At 42.9% G+C, this 17549-nt stretch overlaps 1 protein-coding gene across 2 annotated transcripts in view; it reads right to left on the reverse strand.

Moving 5' to 3' along the window:
• Amfr (autocrine motility factor receptor) overlaps window positions 1-17549 on the reverse strand; it is a 35928-nt gene that overhangs the window by 4814 nt on the left and 13565 nt on the right. For both annotated transcript variants that reach the window (XM_034522387.2, XM_076915646.1), the window contains exons 4-10: window positions 16841-16993; window positions 12661-12701; window positions 12355-12487; window positions 10530-10663; window positions 9615-9725; window positions 7731-7921; window positions 4524-4627 (exon numbers count right to left, since the gene is read on the reverse strand). In XM_034522387.2, coding sequence (XP_034378278.1) covers window positions 4524-4627; window positions 7731-7921; window positions 9615-9725; window positions 10530-10663; window positions 12355-12487; window positions 12661-12701; window positions 16841-16993 — 867 coding nt within the window. The remainder of the gene's footprint in view (window positions 1-4523; window positions 4628-7730; window positions 7922-9614; window positions 9726-10529; window positions 10664-12354; window positions 12488-12660; window positions 12702-16840; window positions 16994-17549) is intronic.

Raw genomic sequence — 17549 nt, forward strand, 5'->3', positions numbered from 1 at the left:
ACAACATGTGTAGTATTCAAATTCATTATGCTATGTGAGAAGAACCTGAGGTGAAAGCCAGACTAGGATTCCATTAGATGGCATCTGGAGACAGGCGCCAGTAGAGGGAGAGTGGAGCCATGTGTGAGGCTGGGAGTGCTGCCCAGGAAGCTGGGAAGCCCTGGGCTAGCATGCAGGAGGCTCTGGGTGGGGAGAAACCGACTTCAATGGGGCCTTGGAACCACAGAGATGAGGACTAGAGCCACTCTGACTCTTGATTAGGTTACGGCTACACAGCTGTGTGAGCTAAACTTGAGATAACCAGAGCACATTTTTACTGTATACAAATTATACTGCCACTTAGAAAAATACAATTAAGCCGGGCAGTGGTGGTGCACGCCTTTAATCCCAGCACTTGGGAGACAGAGGCAGGCGGATTTCTGAGTTCAAGGCCAGCCTGGTCTACAGAGTGAGTTCCAGGACAGCCAGGACTACACAGAGAAGCCCTGTCTCGAAAACAAAAACAAAAACAAAAAAAAAAAGAAAGAAAAATACAATTAAAGAATGTAAATTTTTAAATAGAATATTCACATGCAAAATTATATATTTTTTTTTAATTTATAAAAGTCAATTTCTAGCCAGGCATGGTGACACGCCACTATAATCCTAGCACTGAGAGGCAAAGGCAGGAGGATCCGTAAATTCAATACCAACCTGGGTACACAGTAGGATTATGAAAACATCTAGTACTGCTTCAGAACTTTAATTTTCAAATATGCTCTAGATCCACCTCAGCATGCACTTAGGGGTTTAGGCATGTGTGTACAGGACAAATGCACACATTTCCATCCGTATTTCCACCCAAGCACTCAAAACGTGTGTGTGTGCGCGCACGCACATATTTATGTGTTTTATACATATAAATATATATCTTATAAATGCTTACATTCTAGGTTTCTATTGTAGAAAAATCTCCATAATTTACCAAGTGAGAGAGAAAAGAGGGAGGGAAGAAGCAGGAAAGACAACAGCTTTGGGCACAGGAAAGTACCACACGCGTGTCAGTTTCAAAGGAGCACAGCATCACAAGCTCAGGTGAAAACTGCCCAGAGCTTTGCTGAGTCGGGGGAGGGGAGACCATGGCAGGATGTTGGGTGCCTAGAGGGCCCAGGCTCCACATCATTGCAGACCATACTGTCTTCAGACTGGAAGGAACATTTTTACCCCAATCAAACCAAAGCAAAGTGGGAAGAGTCTCTACAAGCAGATGAAATTCTCTCCTCACCTAGTTCTCCACCCCCAATTGAGGAAAAGAAAAGGGAAAAAGCTGGATTCATTTTATTGGACTTCTATCAGAAAATCCAGTCAGTTAAATATTTGATTTTAATTAAAAAGTGCATAGTTCCAGTAAATTACTTGTGCTAAAAATCAGTCTATTTAAGACCATTCAAATAACTAAAGAACTGATAGGGTCTGCCTAAGACTTTAAACCAACCTTCTCTCAGAAGGGTGACACCTCCTGGAATGTAGCTATTGCAGGCTAGAGTCTGCCAAGAGCCCTCCAGTGCTCTTCCATTCCAGAGGACCCATGTCTACCATGGTGATGATCTCAGAAAGAACAGGAGCAAGAGAGAGACAGCAGGAGCCATGTCTCCTCCATTTTCTGTTTGCTGTGATCAAAAAGTACTCCCAACCTGTCTTTTTTATCCCCAGCTGCTTTCCTTGGCACACTGGCCTCACGTGTGTGTCTCCACAGGCTGGCAAGGGCCAGAGTGACCACTGCTTTAAGGCAGAGCACAATCCCACCACATGCACATGTTACCTTTCCTCTCTGTTCATCTCATTCACATTCAAATTGCTTCTACCTCCGGCCTACTGTAAGCCAATCAATCTTTTCTTTTTCACCCAAATCCAAACATTTTGTCTGCAGCTTCCTCCACCTGAAGGTGTTACCCTTTCAGTCAGTATTTCTACAGTTTGTACCTTCAACTTCTACTTCTCCAAAGATCATTCCTAGTCACACATTCCTCACTAAAAAACAACCCATAGCTGTGCTCTCTAATCCCAATACTCAGGAGGCTGAGGCAGGAGGATCATGACTTCAAGCCAACCTGAACTAGAGAACTTATCTCCAAAAGCAGGGAGACAAGGGCCAGGGTTGTAATGTAGTAGCAAAACACTTGCCTAGCAGGAACAAGGCCCTAGGCTGTCTCCAGCATGCAGAGAGATGGAGGAGAGAAAAGAAGGGAACAGAGGCAGAGGGGAGGGAAGGAGCCTTCACATATAAGTAATACCCAGGATTAACTCCCAGGAGCTCCACCAGGGAGGGAGAGAGGAAGGGATGAAAGAGAAAAGAACTTCCTCTAACAAACAAAAAATAAGGTAGCCAGGTATCTTGGCTAGGGTTTCCATTGCTGTGAAGAGACACCATGACCAGAGCAACTCCTACAAAGGCAACATTTCATTGCAGCTGGCCTACAGTTTCAGAGGTTCAGTCCATTATCATCATGGTGTGAATCATGGCAGTGTGCAGGTAGAGACAGTGCCAGAACAGGAGCTGGAAATTCTACATCCAGATCAGCAGTCAGCAGGAAGAGGAAACGCCACACTGGGCTTGACTTGAGCATCTGAGACCCCAAAGCCCACCCCCAGCGACACGCCTCCTCCAACAAGTACACATACACTCCAACAAGACCACACCTCCTAATAGTGTCACTCCCTATGGGCCTATGGGGGCCATTTTCACTCAGACCACCGCACCAGGCATGGTGGTCCACACTTTTAATCCCAGAAGAAGCAAGCTGATGTCTGTGACAGTTCCTCCTAACTTGACTTAGAGATTTAATGCAATCTCAGTAAGATCCCAGCAAGCTATTTTATAGATATGAACAAAGTGACTTTAAAGTTAAAAGGGAAAACTCAGAGCTAGGATGGCCAGTATACTATTAAAGACGAAGAGGAAGGCTACAGGACTTATGCCATAGGACTTTAAGACTATCCGCTAAAGAAATCCAGATGGGGCTGGAGAGGTGGCTCAACAGTTGGGAACACATATTACTTTTCCAGAAGGACCCAAATTCAATTTCCAGCATCCATGTCAAATGACTTGCAACTGCATATAAGGCTAATTTCAAAGGATCCGACACTTCTGCCTTCCATGGATAACCCCACACAAATATACCCATGATTAAACGTCAAATAAATCTTTTTTAAAAAAAACTTATGAGATAATAAAATACTATACATCCAGATAATAACATATAATTCAGTGTTCAAAAAATGAGCTATTGATCCATGATAAGGCAGAGGGGAATTCTGTATATGAATCAGTAGGTCAAATCTGATTGTCTGACATTCCAGAAAAACAAAGCTACGAAGATGGATAAGGGAGAGCATATGGCATTTTTAAGGCAATGAAATATACTCCAAATGGTACTGTAATGGTGACTTTGCCTTACTATACATTCATGCAAACTCACATGTGGCAGGGGTATATGAGAAATCTCTGTACTGTCCCTTTAAATTTGCTATGAACCTCAATCTGCTCCAACAAGGTACCCTCCCCAAGTTCCCAGTACAACCTCACCCACAGCCTGAGCAACTGTTTGTTTCCCTCCTATAGACCAACAGCCATCTTGCCAATCTTTGAGTGTATGTACAAATCACCCTTCTCAAGGAGACCCATGTCTGCCTTGATGGCACTGCAACTGCTGAGCTGAGAACAGTCCACTCACAGAGAGACTTTTAGCACAATTTGTTTTCAATAGAGAACTTAAGGTTGGCCAGGTTTGGTGGCACATGCCCTCAGTTTCAACACTCTGGAGGCAGAGGCAGGCAGGCCTGTTCTATATAGAATTCTATGTTAGACAGAACCCTACCCCAAAAACCCAATACACCGCTTCAGAAAAATAAAAAAATATATATTTGGACAATTTCCTTGAGCCAACATCATGCTTCATAGTAGTTACAAGGTGCAGAGACATGGAGACACACACACACTTGGGTGGCAGAGGAACAAAAAAATGTATTTGATAGTTCTTATACAATTTTTTACATTGTTTACTCTTGTCGATAACTCCTCCTGAATGTTTGCTTAAATCAAGTAGTCTCAGTGTAGGCTTAGGTCAGTTGGGTAAACCTAGGAGTGAGCACTGCCACAGGGAAAACAAGAGCAGGGTCCTGGCTAGTCTCAGCTGCCTGCCTTACTACTTAAGCACCCACTAGTCAGCACCAGCTTATTAGCTTCTTGTGTCGAAGACACAGCAAGCATGAAGCTCGGTGGTAGCATACTTAGCAAATGCAAGGCCCTGAATTTAATCTCTTTACAAGAGAGGGAGGGAATAGAGGAGAGAGGAGGTAAAGAAGAGAGAAATAAACAGAAAGAAATGTAAGTGGCCCCTGAAAACTTGGCTGTCCTAGGAGGTAAGAGAGAAACCAGCAAGGTCATGCCCACTATCCATACCACGGTATCCACACATCCCGGGGCTCCTCGTGCCCTCCTGACCACTCACTAGTTCTCACCTTAAGCAGTTAACAATTCTTACCATGGCATTTAGCTGAGAGTTGCTTGCCTGTGTGATGCCAAGAATGTTGGTAGTATGCATCACTTCAACTGAAAAACTTGGCAGCCAGCTTGCAATCCGGGACCCTAAGACAAATCAGAGTCCAATACAAGAATTAGTGCCCCGGTCTCTGCCCCAGTGTCATCTTTGTATCCAACCAGTCTACTAACTGTTGCTATTCACTGAGGGCTTTCTTTATGCCAGGCCTTTTTTTGCCAAGTGTTTTCTCCAGATAAGTTCATTCTATGCTTACTAAAACCTACATGTGCTTTCCATTTTTCTCAGAGACATGACTCTGGCCCCAGCCTTGGTCTTTGGTCCCTGAGGCACTGAGAAGTTAGAGAACACATCCAAGATCACATAGGTTAATGACATGGCAGGATGTCACCTGCAATCCCTTCTCTCATCAAGGGTTCCCAAGACTCTGGACCTGCTATAACAGCTCAGTTTCACCCCTCACAACCAGCACAAATTACTCCTCATGTGGATGAGTCATTTTCATGATTACCTTCATGAAGAACTTTGTGCTTAATATAATTGAAAGATTTAACCTTGGTCTGGGCATTGTGGTGTATGCCTTTTTTAAAATAGGTATATAGTGTTTTGCCTCCCTGTACACACTGGGTAAGCAGTGACTTCCCAGAAGAGGGTATTCGATTGCCTGGAACTTACAGATGGAAGTAAGCCACAATATGGATGCTAGGAATCAAACCCAAGGCCTCTGGGAGAACAGCCTGCTCTCTTACCCATTCAGGAGAGGTACACACCTCCATTCCCTAGTACATACCATTACTCCCATCATTTGGGAGACAGAGGCAGAAGGATCTCTGTGAATTCAAGGTCAGCTTGGTCAACATAGTGAACCCCAAGCCAGCAAGAGCTACACAATGAAATAATGCCTTGGGACATGGGGGTTTATCTTAGTTGTCAGATTAAAAATTCTTTTTCAAAGAGTTCTTCAATGTAGGTTTGCGGTGCGATATAATCATTGGCAGTTGTTTCTGTTATTTTAGGATCAAAATACAAAGCCATCATGTGCCAACTACAAAACAATTCATTTCCAAGCTTCATGTGTAGGATTCTATTGCTTTACAACCAAGTGGTAGTATGGGATACAAGGGGTCTTGCCAAATAAAATGTACTTAGAATAAAATGGATGGTTTTTTTCCAAGAGCACACAGGGACAAAGTGACTGACTATATTAATAGTGGTTATAAAAAACCAGGCTCCATTTCCAAGATCTGCTAACACATTTCAGAAGCTGTACCTAGTAAGTCAAGTCTAGTGGTGCAGGTCTGTAATCCTAGCTACTTGGGAGGCTAAGACAAGACAATTAAAGAGTAAAAAGCCAGCCTGAGAAACATCATGAGACCCTTCTCAAACAGAAAAGGGCTCAGTGGTAAGGGGCTTGACTAACACGTTGAGACCCACATGAAAGAGTTCAATCCAGCACTGAGTGAGAACAAACTTCTGCTTGGTTGTAAGGAATCCCTTATGTCTGTCTGGAAGCTTTGCCTGTCAAATAAAGCTTTGGCTGTAGCTGAGGCAGGAAATTTGGTGAGAAGCAAGGATTCTGGGACAGAGCCAGGCATGAAGGATTCGCCCCAGGAACATGGGGAAGGGCAGAAGCATGGGAGAGAAACAGAGGTAACCAGCCACATGATACAACTTAGCATAGATTAATGGGATGGTTAATATGTCAGCCAGCTGGGGAACAGCCAAAGCTTATGGCCACGGTGTGTATAAATACAATTTGAGTCTCAGTGTCCTTATTCCAGGAGCTTGGGGCTGGGAAAACAAAACAAACAAACAAACAAACAAACAAAAAACCACTTTTACACTTGGTACAGTTCTCTTTCTGAGTCAGGGTCTCATGTAACCCTGACTGGTCTAGAACTCACTGTGTAGACCAGTGAGTCTACAGAGTTGCAGTCTGGCCTGCAACTCACAGAGATCTGCCTGTCCCTGCCTCCCATGCACTGGGAATAGAGGTCTGTGCTCTAATACCTTTGTTAATAACAACCAAACCAGCTCCTTGAAGCCCCCTTCAGACACTGGCCTCTACTCCCCTTGAGCCTTTCAGGACTGTACCAATACTCTTACCATATTTCACCCCCCAGAGACTTAACTTTAATCAGAGTCTGAACAGCACCTCTCCTAAGAAAATTCCAGAGCAGGAATTCACACAACACACGGCACTGGAATTGATGGGCTCAATATCCACTGGGTGATATGACTCAAGGAAAGATAACCAGCTGCCCATATAATACCCATGACTTTAGAATCCCAGCTGCAGGAACAGCCATGCTTTATGAATAAAGCAACAGGGCTCCAGTTCAGATTCCACCTATGGTACTCCCTGAGAAGAACAACTCAGGGGACCTTCATTATATGTTTGTATAACACACCAATACAACCAAATTTTTAGCAAAGGCTAATTACTAAACTGGTTATGTGGACTCCTTGAAGGCACACTTAATTCAGTTTTACTACTTCCATCTCCACCTCCTTTTTTTCCATGACAGGGTTTCTGTGTAGCCCTGGCTGTCCTGAAAATTACTCTGGAGACAGGCCGGCCTCGAACTCATGAAGATCCACTTGCCTCTGCCTCCCAAGTGCTGGGATTAAAAGTGTGCACCACCAACCACATCATCCCACTTATTAATGACACAGAATAATCCCTCAGTTTCACCTACTCAACTATCCACCAGAACAGTTCTGAAACTGAGAATTACCCAGACATGGTGGTTACACGCCTGTAAATGTAACTCTAGGGAGACTAAGGCACAACAACCCTAAATTCAAGGCCAGTCTGGGATACACAGGAAAAAAAAAACTTGTATTAAAACTAAATAAAGGAAGTTAAAATGTAATACTAAGGCTGGCAAGTTAACCAGCAAGTGACGGTTCTTGATGCTAAGCCTGACAAGCCAGTTAGTCCCCAGAATCCATGATACAAGAATAGACCAACGTTCACAAATTGCCCTCTGACCTCCACAGGAATACCATGTAGTATATGTATACATGTACTATAAACATAACCACCCAGAATAAATAAATTTAGTAAAAGGTAGTAAAGCTTTTTTAAGTACTAGTAAACTTGTCTCTACAGAGCAGCTTACAATCCTAACAACATCACTTTAGGAAAGAAAGCCACACGGAGAGTTGTGGAAGTTGGAGCCACTTTACCATCGAAGTGGAAAAAGTGGTTGTGCTGGTTCAAGCGAGGCCTGCCTTCTGCAGCTGCTACAGGAACCAAATTCTCATCCAAGTTCTCTCCTTGATGGTCTTCCCGGGCACGACTGCCATCGGCAATATTAAGAGACATTCTACATGTTGGACAAGAGGTGTCTTGTTCTAGCCAAGAACGAAGGCAGGAGCTATCAAAGAGTTCAAAGGAAGACACAGAACATATTCAATTCTCTTCAGCATATTTTGTGAGAAATCACCAGAATTGCTGTTTTCTCATTTCACTTCATTTTTATTTACTGCTAGCCAGATGTAAATGCTGACAAATACTTGTGGTTACCCCCTCTAATGCACAGACATCTACCATCTCCTGGTTTACGGTCCCTCCTCCATCAACTCATGGCCTGGCTTCTCATCTCGAACTCCGTTCAGCTTCTTCAGAATCCATGTGGCTCACTCTTCCATCCTCCAGTGCTCTACTTAAGTGATCGTTTTACTACCATAGCTACTGACCAACATGGTTATAACCATGGCCTTTCTTCAAAACACTGACTCTGTAGATCTAATTCACTCCTCTCTCTCCACCACCTCACTTAAAATCCTTCAATGGTATCCTGCCTATCCAGTGGCCTTCCAGCCTCTGCCTACATCTCCTCCCTTGGCAGACACAGTCCTTCCTCTTCCATGAGTCTCACATGTTGGCTTCTATCTGGTTACATCAACACACCAACGTTCCCCTCTGCCGGAGCTGCTCCTCGTGCCCATCAACACACCAACGTTCCCCTCTGCCGGAGCTGCTCCTTGTGCCTCCTCTTTTGCACCCTCCCCGACCTGTTCTCCTTCAAAGATCGCATTCCACTAAAAGTCACTTCCTCCTAATCTGGATCAGATTCATTTGTTACTACTCTTCAGAGTTCTCTTTCTCTGTCTCTCCTCTCTCTCTCTCTCCCCCCCTCTATCTCTCTTCATTTGTTACTACTCTTCAGAGTTCTCTTTCTCTGTCTCTCTCTTCTCTCTTCCTCTCCCCCCCACCCCCATCTCTCCTTTTGAGACAGGGTTTCCCTGTGTAGCCCTGGCTGTCCTGGAACTCACTCTGTAGAGCACACTGGCCTTGAACTCAGAGACTCCTCTGCCCCTGAGTGCTGGGATTAAAGGCACACACCAACACTTCAGAGCCCTGTTTCCTAAAACATGCACATTCTAAACATGCCTGTTAATTCACATTCCACTCCTGAATTAGACTACAAGCTTCACAAACCAAGACCTCATCTGTCATTTCCATTTTAGCCCAAAGCTCCACATAGTATCCTAACAAATAAAACTGTCTGTCAGGATGTTTGTTAACTCTAGCTCCAAAGTACATCTGATATAAAAAAGGAAATAATTAAAGGTGATTAAATGATAAAAAATTTCAATAGTCAAAGGGCTACATGATACCTCTAAATCTACCAGTAGCAAAATATGAAATCCATGCACAAAATTGTTTAGCTTAAATGGTCTTGATATCTCTGAAATATGAGATCTTCTCTCATCTTTGAGATTTATGGAAGGGTCTAGCCTGTAATCTTTACCAATGGATTGATCACTCAAGAGTGTTCCTGGTCTGGTTCCATTCCAACCCAGTTCTCTAGAACTTAAAAATGGGGAAATTTTTGAAGAAAGTTAATAAATAGAAATTAAGTTGGCAAATATGGGTAAAGAACCATCTAAAGGCAAACAAAAAGAAAAAGCTCACAGGTAAAAACAAACAAACAAACAAAAACCTAGTTCCAGGCTCCAAGCAACATCAATAACAAGGCCAGGTTGAGGTAACTTTCCTGCTACTGCTAGGCTTATGTCAGGACAGAAACTCATTCCCAAATACCCTGCACACACAGCTCCTACTTGTGAAAAAGATGTCCACAGGGCAGTTTCCTTGCAGCCTGCATGGAGTCCCAGCAGATTGCACAGTCATCATTATTGACAGCTAGCTCCTCTGGAGTTGCAACAGCAAACCTGTAGAACACATAGCAGGCCCAGGAGAAGCTCGTCAATGTCACACACAGCCAAAGTCACCATACCGCTCACGCAACCACTACAATGGCACAGTCACACAGACAAAAAAAGTCACCATACCACTCACACAACCACTACAATGGCACAGTCACACAGCCAAAGTCACCACACCACTCACACAACCACTACAATGGCACAGTCACACAGCCAAAGTCACCATACTACTCACACAACCACTACAATGGCACAGCCACACAGCCAAAGTCACCATACCACTCACACAACCACTACAATGGCACAGTCACACAGCCAAAGTCACCATACCACTCACACAACCACTACAATGACACAGTCACGCAGCAAAACTGATCAAGTGAAAAAATTACTTTTATTCTTCATCGTTCTTAAAAAACCAAGTGAGAAATTCAGCACAAAACTGACTGCAATCACAGTGGCACCTGTTAGTGACACATTCAGGGCATTTATGGATATATCAAAGGAATCAGATCCCCAGAGATCCAAACTGTCCCTAAGAAGAAAAAAGATCCTGCCCTTTCTGCTTTGGGTTAGTCTCAAGCTGACAAGAGTGTCTTCAGTGAGTGAGCCATGTCCATAAACATGTATGTGTACATTGTAACCAAGACACACCTTCACAAAACAAAGATGTCAGAAGACCCAGGAGCTTCCACTCAGTAGCAACAACAGACAATGACTAAAAATAAGAACCTGTATCTTCTGGAACCCTCCCCACATTCCAGAAAGAAAGTTCTATGTCATCTCTAAAAGAAAGCCATACTTTCTTACCTGGCTTCCATGTTTCCTACCACTCGCAAATAGTTCTTGTGGCGACGGATTCGACGCTGTACCTCATGGAACAGGTAACGAAGTTGCATAAAGATGACCAGGCTAGCCATAGATAACCAAATGTTGCCAAACAACTAAACAAAGATAGAAGGAAGTAAAATATACAATAAACACAAACATGAAGGGCTAAGGACACAGCTCAGTGCTAAGTAACTGAGTAAGATGCTGAGTTAGGGTGGCCAGCATCCATAGAAAAGCCAGGCCGGAGCCCGTCAGTTAATCCTAGCACCGGGAGACAGAGGCTGGACGATCTGTGTATATTCGAGGCCAGCCTGGTCTACCGACAGAGTTCTAGGACAGCCAAGGCTACACAAAACAAAACAAAACAAAACGCCAGGTATAACCTTGCACATTTGTAACCACAGAGCTCGAAGGATGAAACCAGAAGGATTCTGAAATTCACTGAGAAGTCTAGTTCATCAGTGAGCTCCAGAGTCAGGGAAGAAAACCTGTTTCAAAAATAAGGTGAAGAACAACTGAGGAAAATACCCCCCATTGACATCTGGCCTCACACATGGATCCATATACACATCTGTGTGCAGGTGAGCACACATACACTAACATGCACATACACTACACATTCATACACACACATACACACGAATTTGCTAGTGATGAAGGTACATACACAACAGAGGCTCTTTAAGGCTGGTGAAAGGGAACTAGAACAATCTTTTAGTAAATAAATGCATATATTTATTTGATTGCCCTAAACAGTACACACGGCTCTTCAGCCTAGGTATCCATCCCACTGTCACAACCTCTCCTGCGTAATTAACCTGAGATTTAAAAGCTTAATGTAAAAAGATGTCCAGCCATGCAAACTTACACATACATACACATAGACACATTAAGTTGTATAGACTTTAGGTCTGTTTTATTTAGAGGGTACTGTTTATTTATTTGCAAGTTTTTTTATAATAAAATTTATAAAGTTAAACATAAAGCAAAATGTTAAATTTTTTCATCTTCAAAAAATACACTTATAAATGTGATGCCCCAGTACCTTTTAGATGTTACTATGACAAGTTTATAAATTGCCCATTACTAACTGATTCTTACCATTATTAGTTAGCCTTTTTAAATGCCCACCTGTCAAAGAGACTTACAGTTCCTTCCTATGGTGCTGGGGACCAAACCCAGGACATTGAATACCCTATAGGTGAGTGCTCTTCCCTTAGCTACTTCCCCATCCAGCCCTTAACGTCTGAGACAAGGTCTCAGTGTATATATATACCCAGGATGACCTCAAACTTGATGATTCTCCTGCCTTTTCTTCACAACTTCTAGAACTGTAGGTGGGTAAGACTGAACTGGCTTCAACACTGAAATTTCTGACACACCAAATTAATGAGGTAGATTTTAAGTACAAAGACTTTGTTTTTAATTACAAAGGTAGAAAACCATAAATCCATAAGAAGGTAAAAGCAGCAAGAATTCCTTCCTATTACCACTAAAGAGCACGTGTTCAGTAGGGAAGCCACGGACACTACAGGAAAGGTCTCCTGTACCATGCATGCTCTAAGAATGCTCTACTGACTGGTCAGCAGTTGACCATGTCTCAAGGCACAGCACTCACCTCCTGAGCTGGGCACCTATCACCTGGGCAGCCCCACAGCACCGCTTTCCACCCAGCTGCCAAAGGAAGAAGGCTGCCCAAACACACTCAAGTCTCTTAAAGGGTTCATCCACATTACCCTGAGTATTTCATTGTTTTAATGTACACACCAGGGTTCCTGTCAGAGCTCTCCCTGGGGGAACTCACCAGCATGTGAATGTGGTGCATGAGGTCCAGGGACAGGAGCGTGAGCTCCATGACAAAATCGGTGTAATACACATAAGTCCCCTTTCCTTCCCAAGTCCCTTCATGGTTGAGGTCCCAGAGGTGAATGACGTATCTACAGTATAGAAAGAAAAGAGAAAAGCATGTTAACTTACCACTCCAAGTAAATTTAACTTAAACATGTTACCGTTTGCTCACACTGTTATATGTTTAACATCTCATGTTATATATTACATCCCAACATCTACTGAACAAGTAAATGTCAATCTCTCCAACATTTCTACTCACCTTAAAATCACATGAGCTGTCCTCACCGTCACAAGAAGAGACTGCAAACGAGAAATACGTCTTAGTTTAATTAAAAAGCAGATTTCTAAAAACAAACAAGATGCAAAGTAGATTGGTCAAGTTTATCACCACCACTTTCCGAGGATTATCTTCCTAACCCAGGAGACCAACTTGTACTGAGGCTTTTCCAGTTGACAGCAATAAAGCAGCCGTGCCTACCCACCTCCTAGGAATGCCTTGTGCAATGATGAGGTCCATCCTAAGTGTCAAACAACCACTTCTAGCTGACATAACTCGAGTCGCCACGACTGGGGCGACCCTGTATTGCCAACTACATATCACCCATGACCGACTGTCATACAGGGCACAGCAGCTCTGTCCTCACGAGTTTTATCCTTCATTTACCAGAACAAAGAATGAAGGAATCAAACCCCAAATAAGACGCTCATGATATATTTTTTTTTTTAACTAGAAACTTGTCTTAAGAAACATTTAGACACTGATGTGGATGCCAGGAAGTGCATGCTGACAGGATCCTGATATAGCTGTTTCCTTAGAGGTCTGCCAGGGCCTGACATATACAGAGGCAGATGCTCACAGCTAACCATTGAACTGATCATGGGGTTCCCAATGTAGGAGTTAAAAGACTGAAGGAGCTGAAAGGGTTTGCGGCCCCATGAGGAAAGCAACAATTCCAACCAACCAGAGCTCCCAGAGTCTAAACTACCAGCCTGGGAGCACATAGGGAGGGGCCCATGGCTCCAGCTGTATATGTAGGGGAGGATGGCCTTGATGAGCATAGGTGGGAAAGGAGATCCTTGGTCCTGTGAAGGCTGGATGCCCCAGTGTGGGGGAATGCGAGTGCAGGGAGGTGGGAGTGAGTGGGTGTGTGGGTCAGGGCACATCCTCATAGAAGCAGAAGGAATGGGGTGGGATAGGGGGTTCCTGGGTCGGGGGGAATGGGGAAAGGAGATAACATCTGAAATATAAATAAAATATCCAATAAAAAAAAGAAAGAAAAGAAACATTTCTTCAAGCCACACATGATCATATACACCAAAAACCCCACGACAGGAGGCTCAGGAGTTCAAAGTCAATGTATACTGCCTGAGTATTGTCTAAAAGGGGGAGGTGAAGTACTTTGTTTCTTGAAACAAGGTCTCACTGTAGTCTTAGCTGGCCTGAAGCTAAGTGTGTAGAACATGCTGACTTCAAGCTCAGAGATCTCCCTGGATTCTGGGATTGTAAGTATATGCATGCACCACACCCAGCCATTCAACCTACTTTAAATTTGTTTACTTTTAGGTATATCTTTTTCTAAGTTTGGCAGACTATGAACTGAAAGTTAGATAATCAGAAAAAAAAAAACAAGTAAAAATATCGTTCAAATAATACTTTGTAATAAAATACTTAAGGCAATCTAATTATTATATGTATGTATGTTTAAATAGGTCTTTTAAAGAGGAAACACATCCACTCTGACCTGTCCACCATCCCGACTGGGATCCTGGACTGTATAGATAGAGCAGACCTGAGCTGCAGCATGCATTCACTGCTTTCTGCTTCTTCAGGGCAAATATAGAGCCAGCTTCCTGCTCCTACCACCATGTCATCCCTGCCAAGATGGACTGTATCCATCAGGAACTGTAAGTCAAAATAAAGCCTTTCTCCTTTAAGTTGGTTTGTTGATGTAACTAGGACACTCAAACACAAGCACTAAAACACTACTCTAGGTGATCAAATAACTGGCCAGTAAATGATCGGAGGGTGAGTGGCATGTGCAATAGGGATACCCTAAACAAATAAATGACTCATGCTTCAGGCAGCACAGTGCCAAGTGTCACTCTGCTCCTCAGAATAGTGCAGAATATACAGCTTATACACTGTGGGGCTAAGTGTAGAAGCTGAGTAGGAGAGTGCACATGGCATTGAGTGTAAATGCAGCACCAAAAAAAAAAAACAAAAAACAAAACAAACAAAAAAAAAACTTATGAACTATTATTCCAGAATTTTCTATTTAATAATTTCAGCTAGCAACTTACTGAAGATAACTCAGACTGTGGAGAGTAAAATTATAAGCATCTAGTGTATTTCATTTTTCCAGTTAGCAATTACAGGTAAAAGTAATTATAATTACAAAGTTGGTCTTTGGCTGAAGGAAAGTTGAATACATTACTTATTGAATATAAAGAGCACAAACAGACTGAAGAGATGTCTCAGTAGTTAAGAGACCTCGCTGCTCTTGCATCTTGGATCTCAGAACCCACATGGTGGTTCATTGTCTTCCAGTTTAAGGAGGTCCAATGTCCTCTTCTGGCCTCTGAAGGCATCAGGGATGTACATGCAACAAATACATACACACAGGCAAAACACTTGGACACATAAAAAAATAAACTAAATAAATCTAAAAAACCTTTAAAACATACAAAAACTTTAGGTTCTGGGTGCTCGAGAGCACTGGCTGCTCTTCCAGGGAACCAGTGTTCAGTTCCCACACCTACATGGCAGCTCCCAACTGTAACTCCAGTTCCTAAGGACCTAACACCACCTTCAGCCTCCACAGGAGCTGCACACAGATGGCACACATACAAAGATAGGCGAAACACTGACACATAAAAAGAAACAAAGCTTTCATTTTTAATTGTGTTTCTACTAGAGAAAAGCATTATCTTCTCTAAGTTTTTAAAAAGTATTTTGTTTATTTTTAAATACTTATGGAGGACAGCCCACACCCGTGAGTATGCCAGACGCACTCACTGGACTCAGCCACAGGATAGTAAAGACTACAAGATAGTAAAGAGGAAACCACCAAGGTGGAAGGTGGCATGCTGGGGAGGTCCAAGGGGAGTGCAGAGAAAGCTGGGATAAACTCCATCAAGTGCATTGTATACACTTATGAAGCTGTCAAAGAATAAATAAATAGTCTATATAACAAAATTCAGGCTGGTGAGATGGCTCAATAGGTACAGGCCCTTGTCAATAAACCTATTGAACTCCTGGGACTCATATGGCAGAAGCAGAACTAATTCTCACAAGTTGTCCTCTGACCTCTACACATATACTGTAACACACATGTGAAATAAGTAAATGCCACTAAAATTTGTTCTTGCAGCCAGGCGTGGGGGCATGCCTTTCACCCCAACACTCAAGAAGCAGAGTCCGGCCTGAGCTACAAAAGAGTTCCAGGCCAGCCAGTGCTGCATAATTTTGAGCCATTTCTCAAAAAAATAAATAAATGAATGAATAAATAAATAAATAAATAAATAATAAAAAACTTCATAGAGGGCTGAAGACAACTCTTGCCTATCATGACAGAAAGCCCTAAGATCAATCTCCAGCAACACACACACACACACACACACACACACCTTTAAAGTAATAAACATAGTTTAAATAATTATTGTACATTTTTTTATTTGCCTTTAAAAATTGTTATATATTAATATTCACCACAAATCATTTCTTTTACATCTTGAAAGGAATGCTTTTCCTACTTTGGAGTACTTGAACTGCATTTGCCACTCTGAAACCTCAAACAGTGCATACACTAGACAGGGTCTCCTCCTCCACTATAAGCAGAATTAATAAGGAATCAGATGTGTAAAGAATTTAAAATGATTCCTGCTAGGCTGTGGCCCATTGGTAAAGGTCTTGCCCAGGATGTACAAAATCCTACATTTAATCCCCAGCTCTGAAAAAAAAAAAAAAAAAAAGTTCCCCCGACAATCTCTAGCATGTGGTCTACGTGCACACAGAAGCCGAAAAAGGATGCTAGGTATTCTGCTCTGCCTTTCTTACTGTCCTGAAACAAGGTTCCTCTGTGAACTCAAGGCCAGGCTGACCAGCAAATCCAGCATGCCTGCCTCTGCTCCCAGCACTGGGGTCACAGCATGCGCACACTGCCATGCCTAGCTTTTTATGACGGTACTGGGATTCAAGCATGGCCTCATGCTTGCACAGTGCTCTTACCCAGCCCCCTAGTCCTGAATTGTTGAGAAATATAATTCTCCAAGGATTACATGAAATAGGTTATATAAAAGCATTCAGTATCAGCACCCAACAAAGACAGGAAAACAATAAACACAAAGACCAAATATCTTTTAAAGCAATCTGTCATCCACCCTCTAGTCTTGAAAATGTTTAGGAATCTAATCAGAGAAGCCTGTGCCTGGTACCTTACCTCTGCAGCCATGAAAGCCAAGGTGTGCATGCCATGGGTGTAGCCTGTGACACAGCAGACAACTGCCAGTGCACAGCACGAGAGCAGCATAGCAATCAGCAGGGACAGGACTCTCCCATGGCTGCTCATTGGTGTGGTGGGAGAGAAGGAAAGCTGAAAGGGACAGAACAGAAAGACAGTTAGTTCATTCCTCCACCATGGCAACTGCCCTCAGAATTCAAGGTCAAGCTTGGCATCTTTGCTTGGAGCACCAAACTAACACAGAAAAGCCCAGATTCTACCGTGACCTAAATATGTGAGCTGAGACTTGCAGGTCTTTTAATTTTTAATCATTTAATTTACAGACATAATATGCACTATATTTCCATTTCATATTCTCCAGTGTCCCCCTACCATAAGATTACAATCTCTAGAAGGATGCAAATTCTCTAACATTTTATAGGACTCAGAACAGTGTCCTTTTCTGCTGTATTTCTGCTTGTCTTGCAGAACTCACGTGGAGGCCTAGCCTGTTGGGGCTAGAACAATGGAAAAGAATCAGGTGCAAAGTACTACTCATAATGGTATGCTGATATGAGAGAGGCAAGGACAGGTAAGTGCCTGGAAAGGAGACCTGGCACTATAACTACTGCTGTACTGGATGCTGGCTACAATCAGCCCAGAAAGGAAGGCTAGCTCTGATTTGTAAGAATGAAAACTGGAAAAGAAA

This window comes from Arvicanthis niloticus, chromosome 18 (genome assembly GCF_011762505.2).
Source record: "Arvicanthis niloticus isolate mArvNil1 chromosome 18, mArvNil1.pat.X, whole genome shotgun sequence".
Classification (NCBI taxonomy): domain Eukaryota; kingdom Metazoa; phylum Chordata; class Mammalia; order Rodentia; family Muridae; genus Arvicanthis; species Arvicanthis niloticus.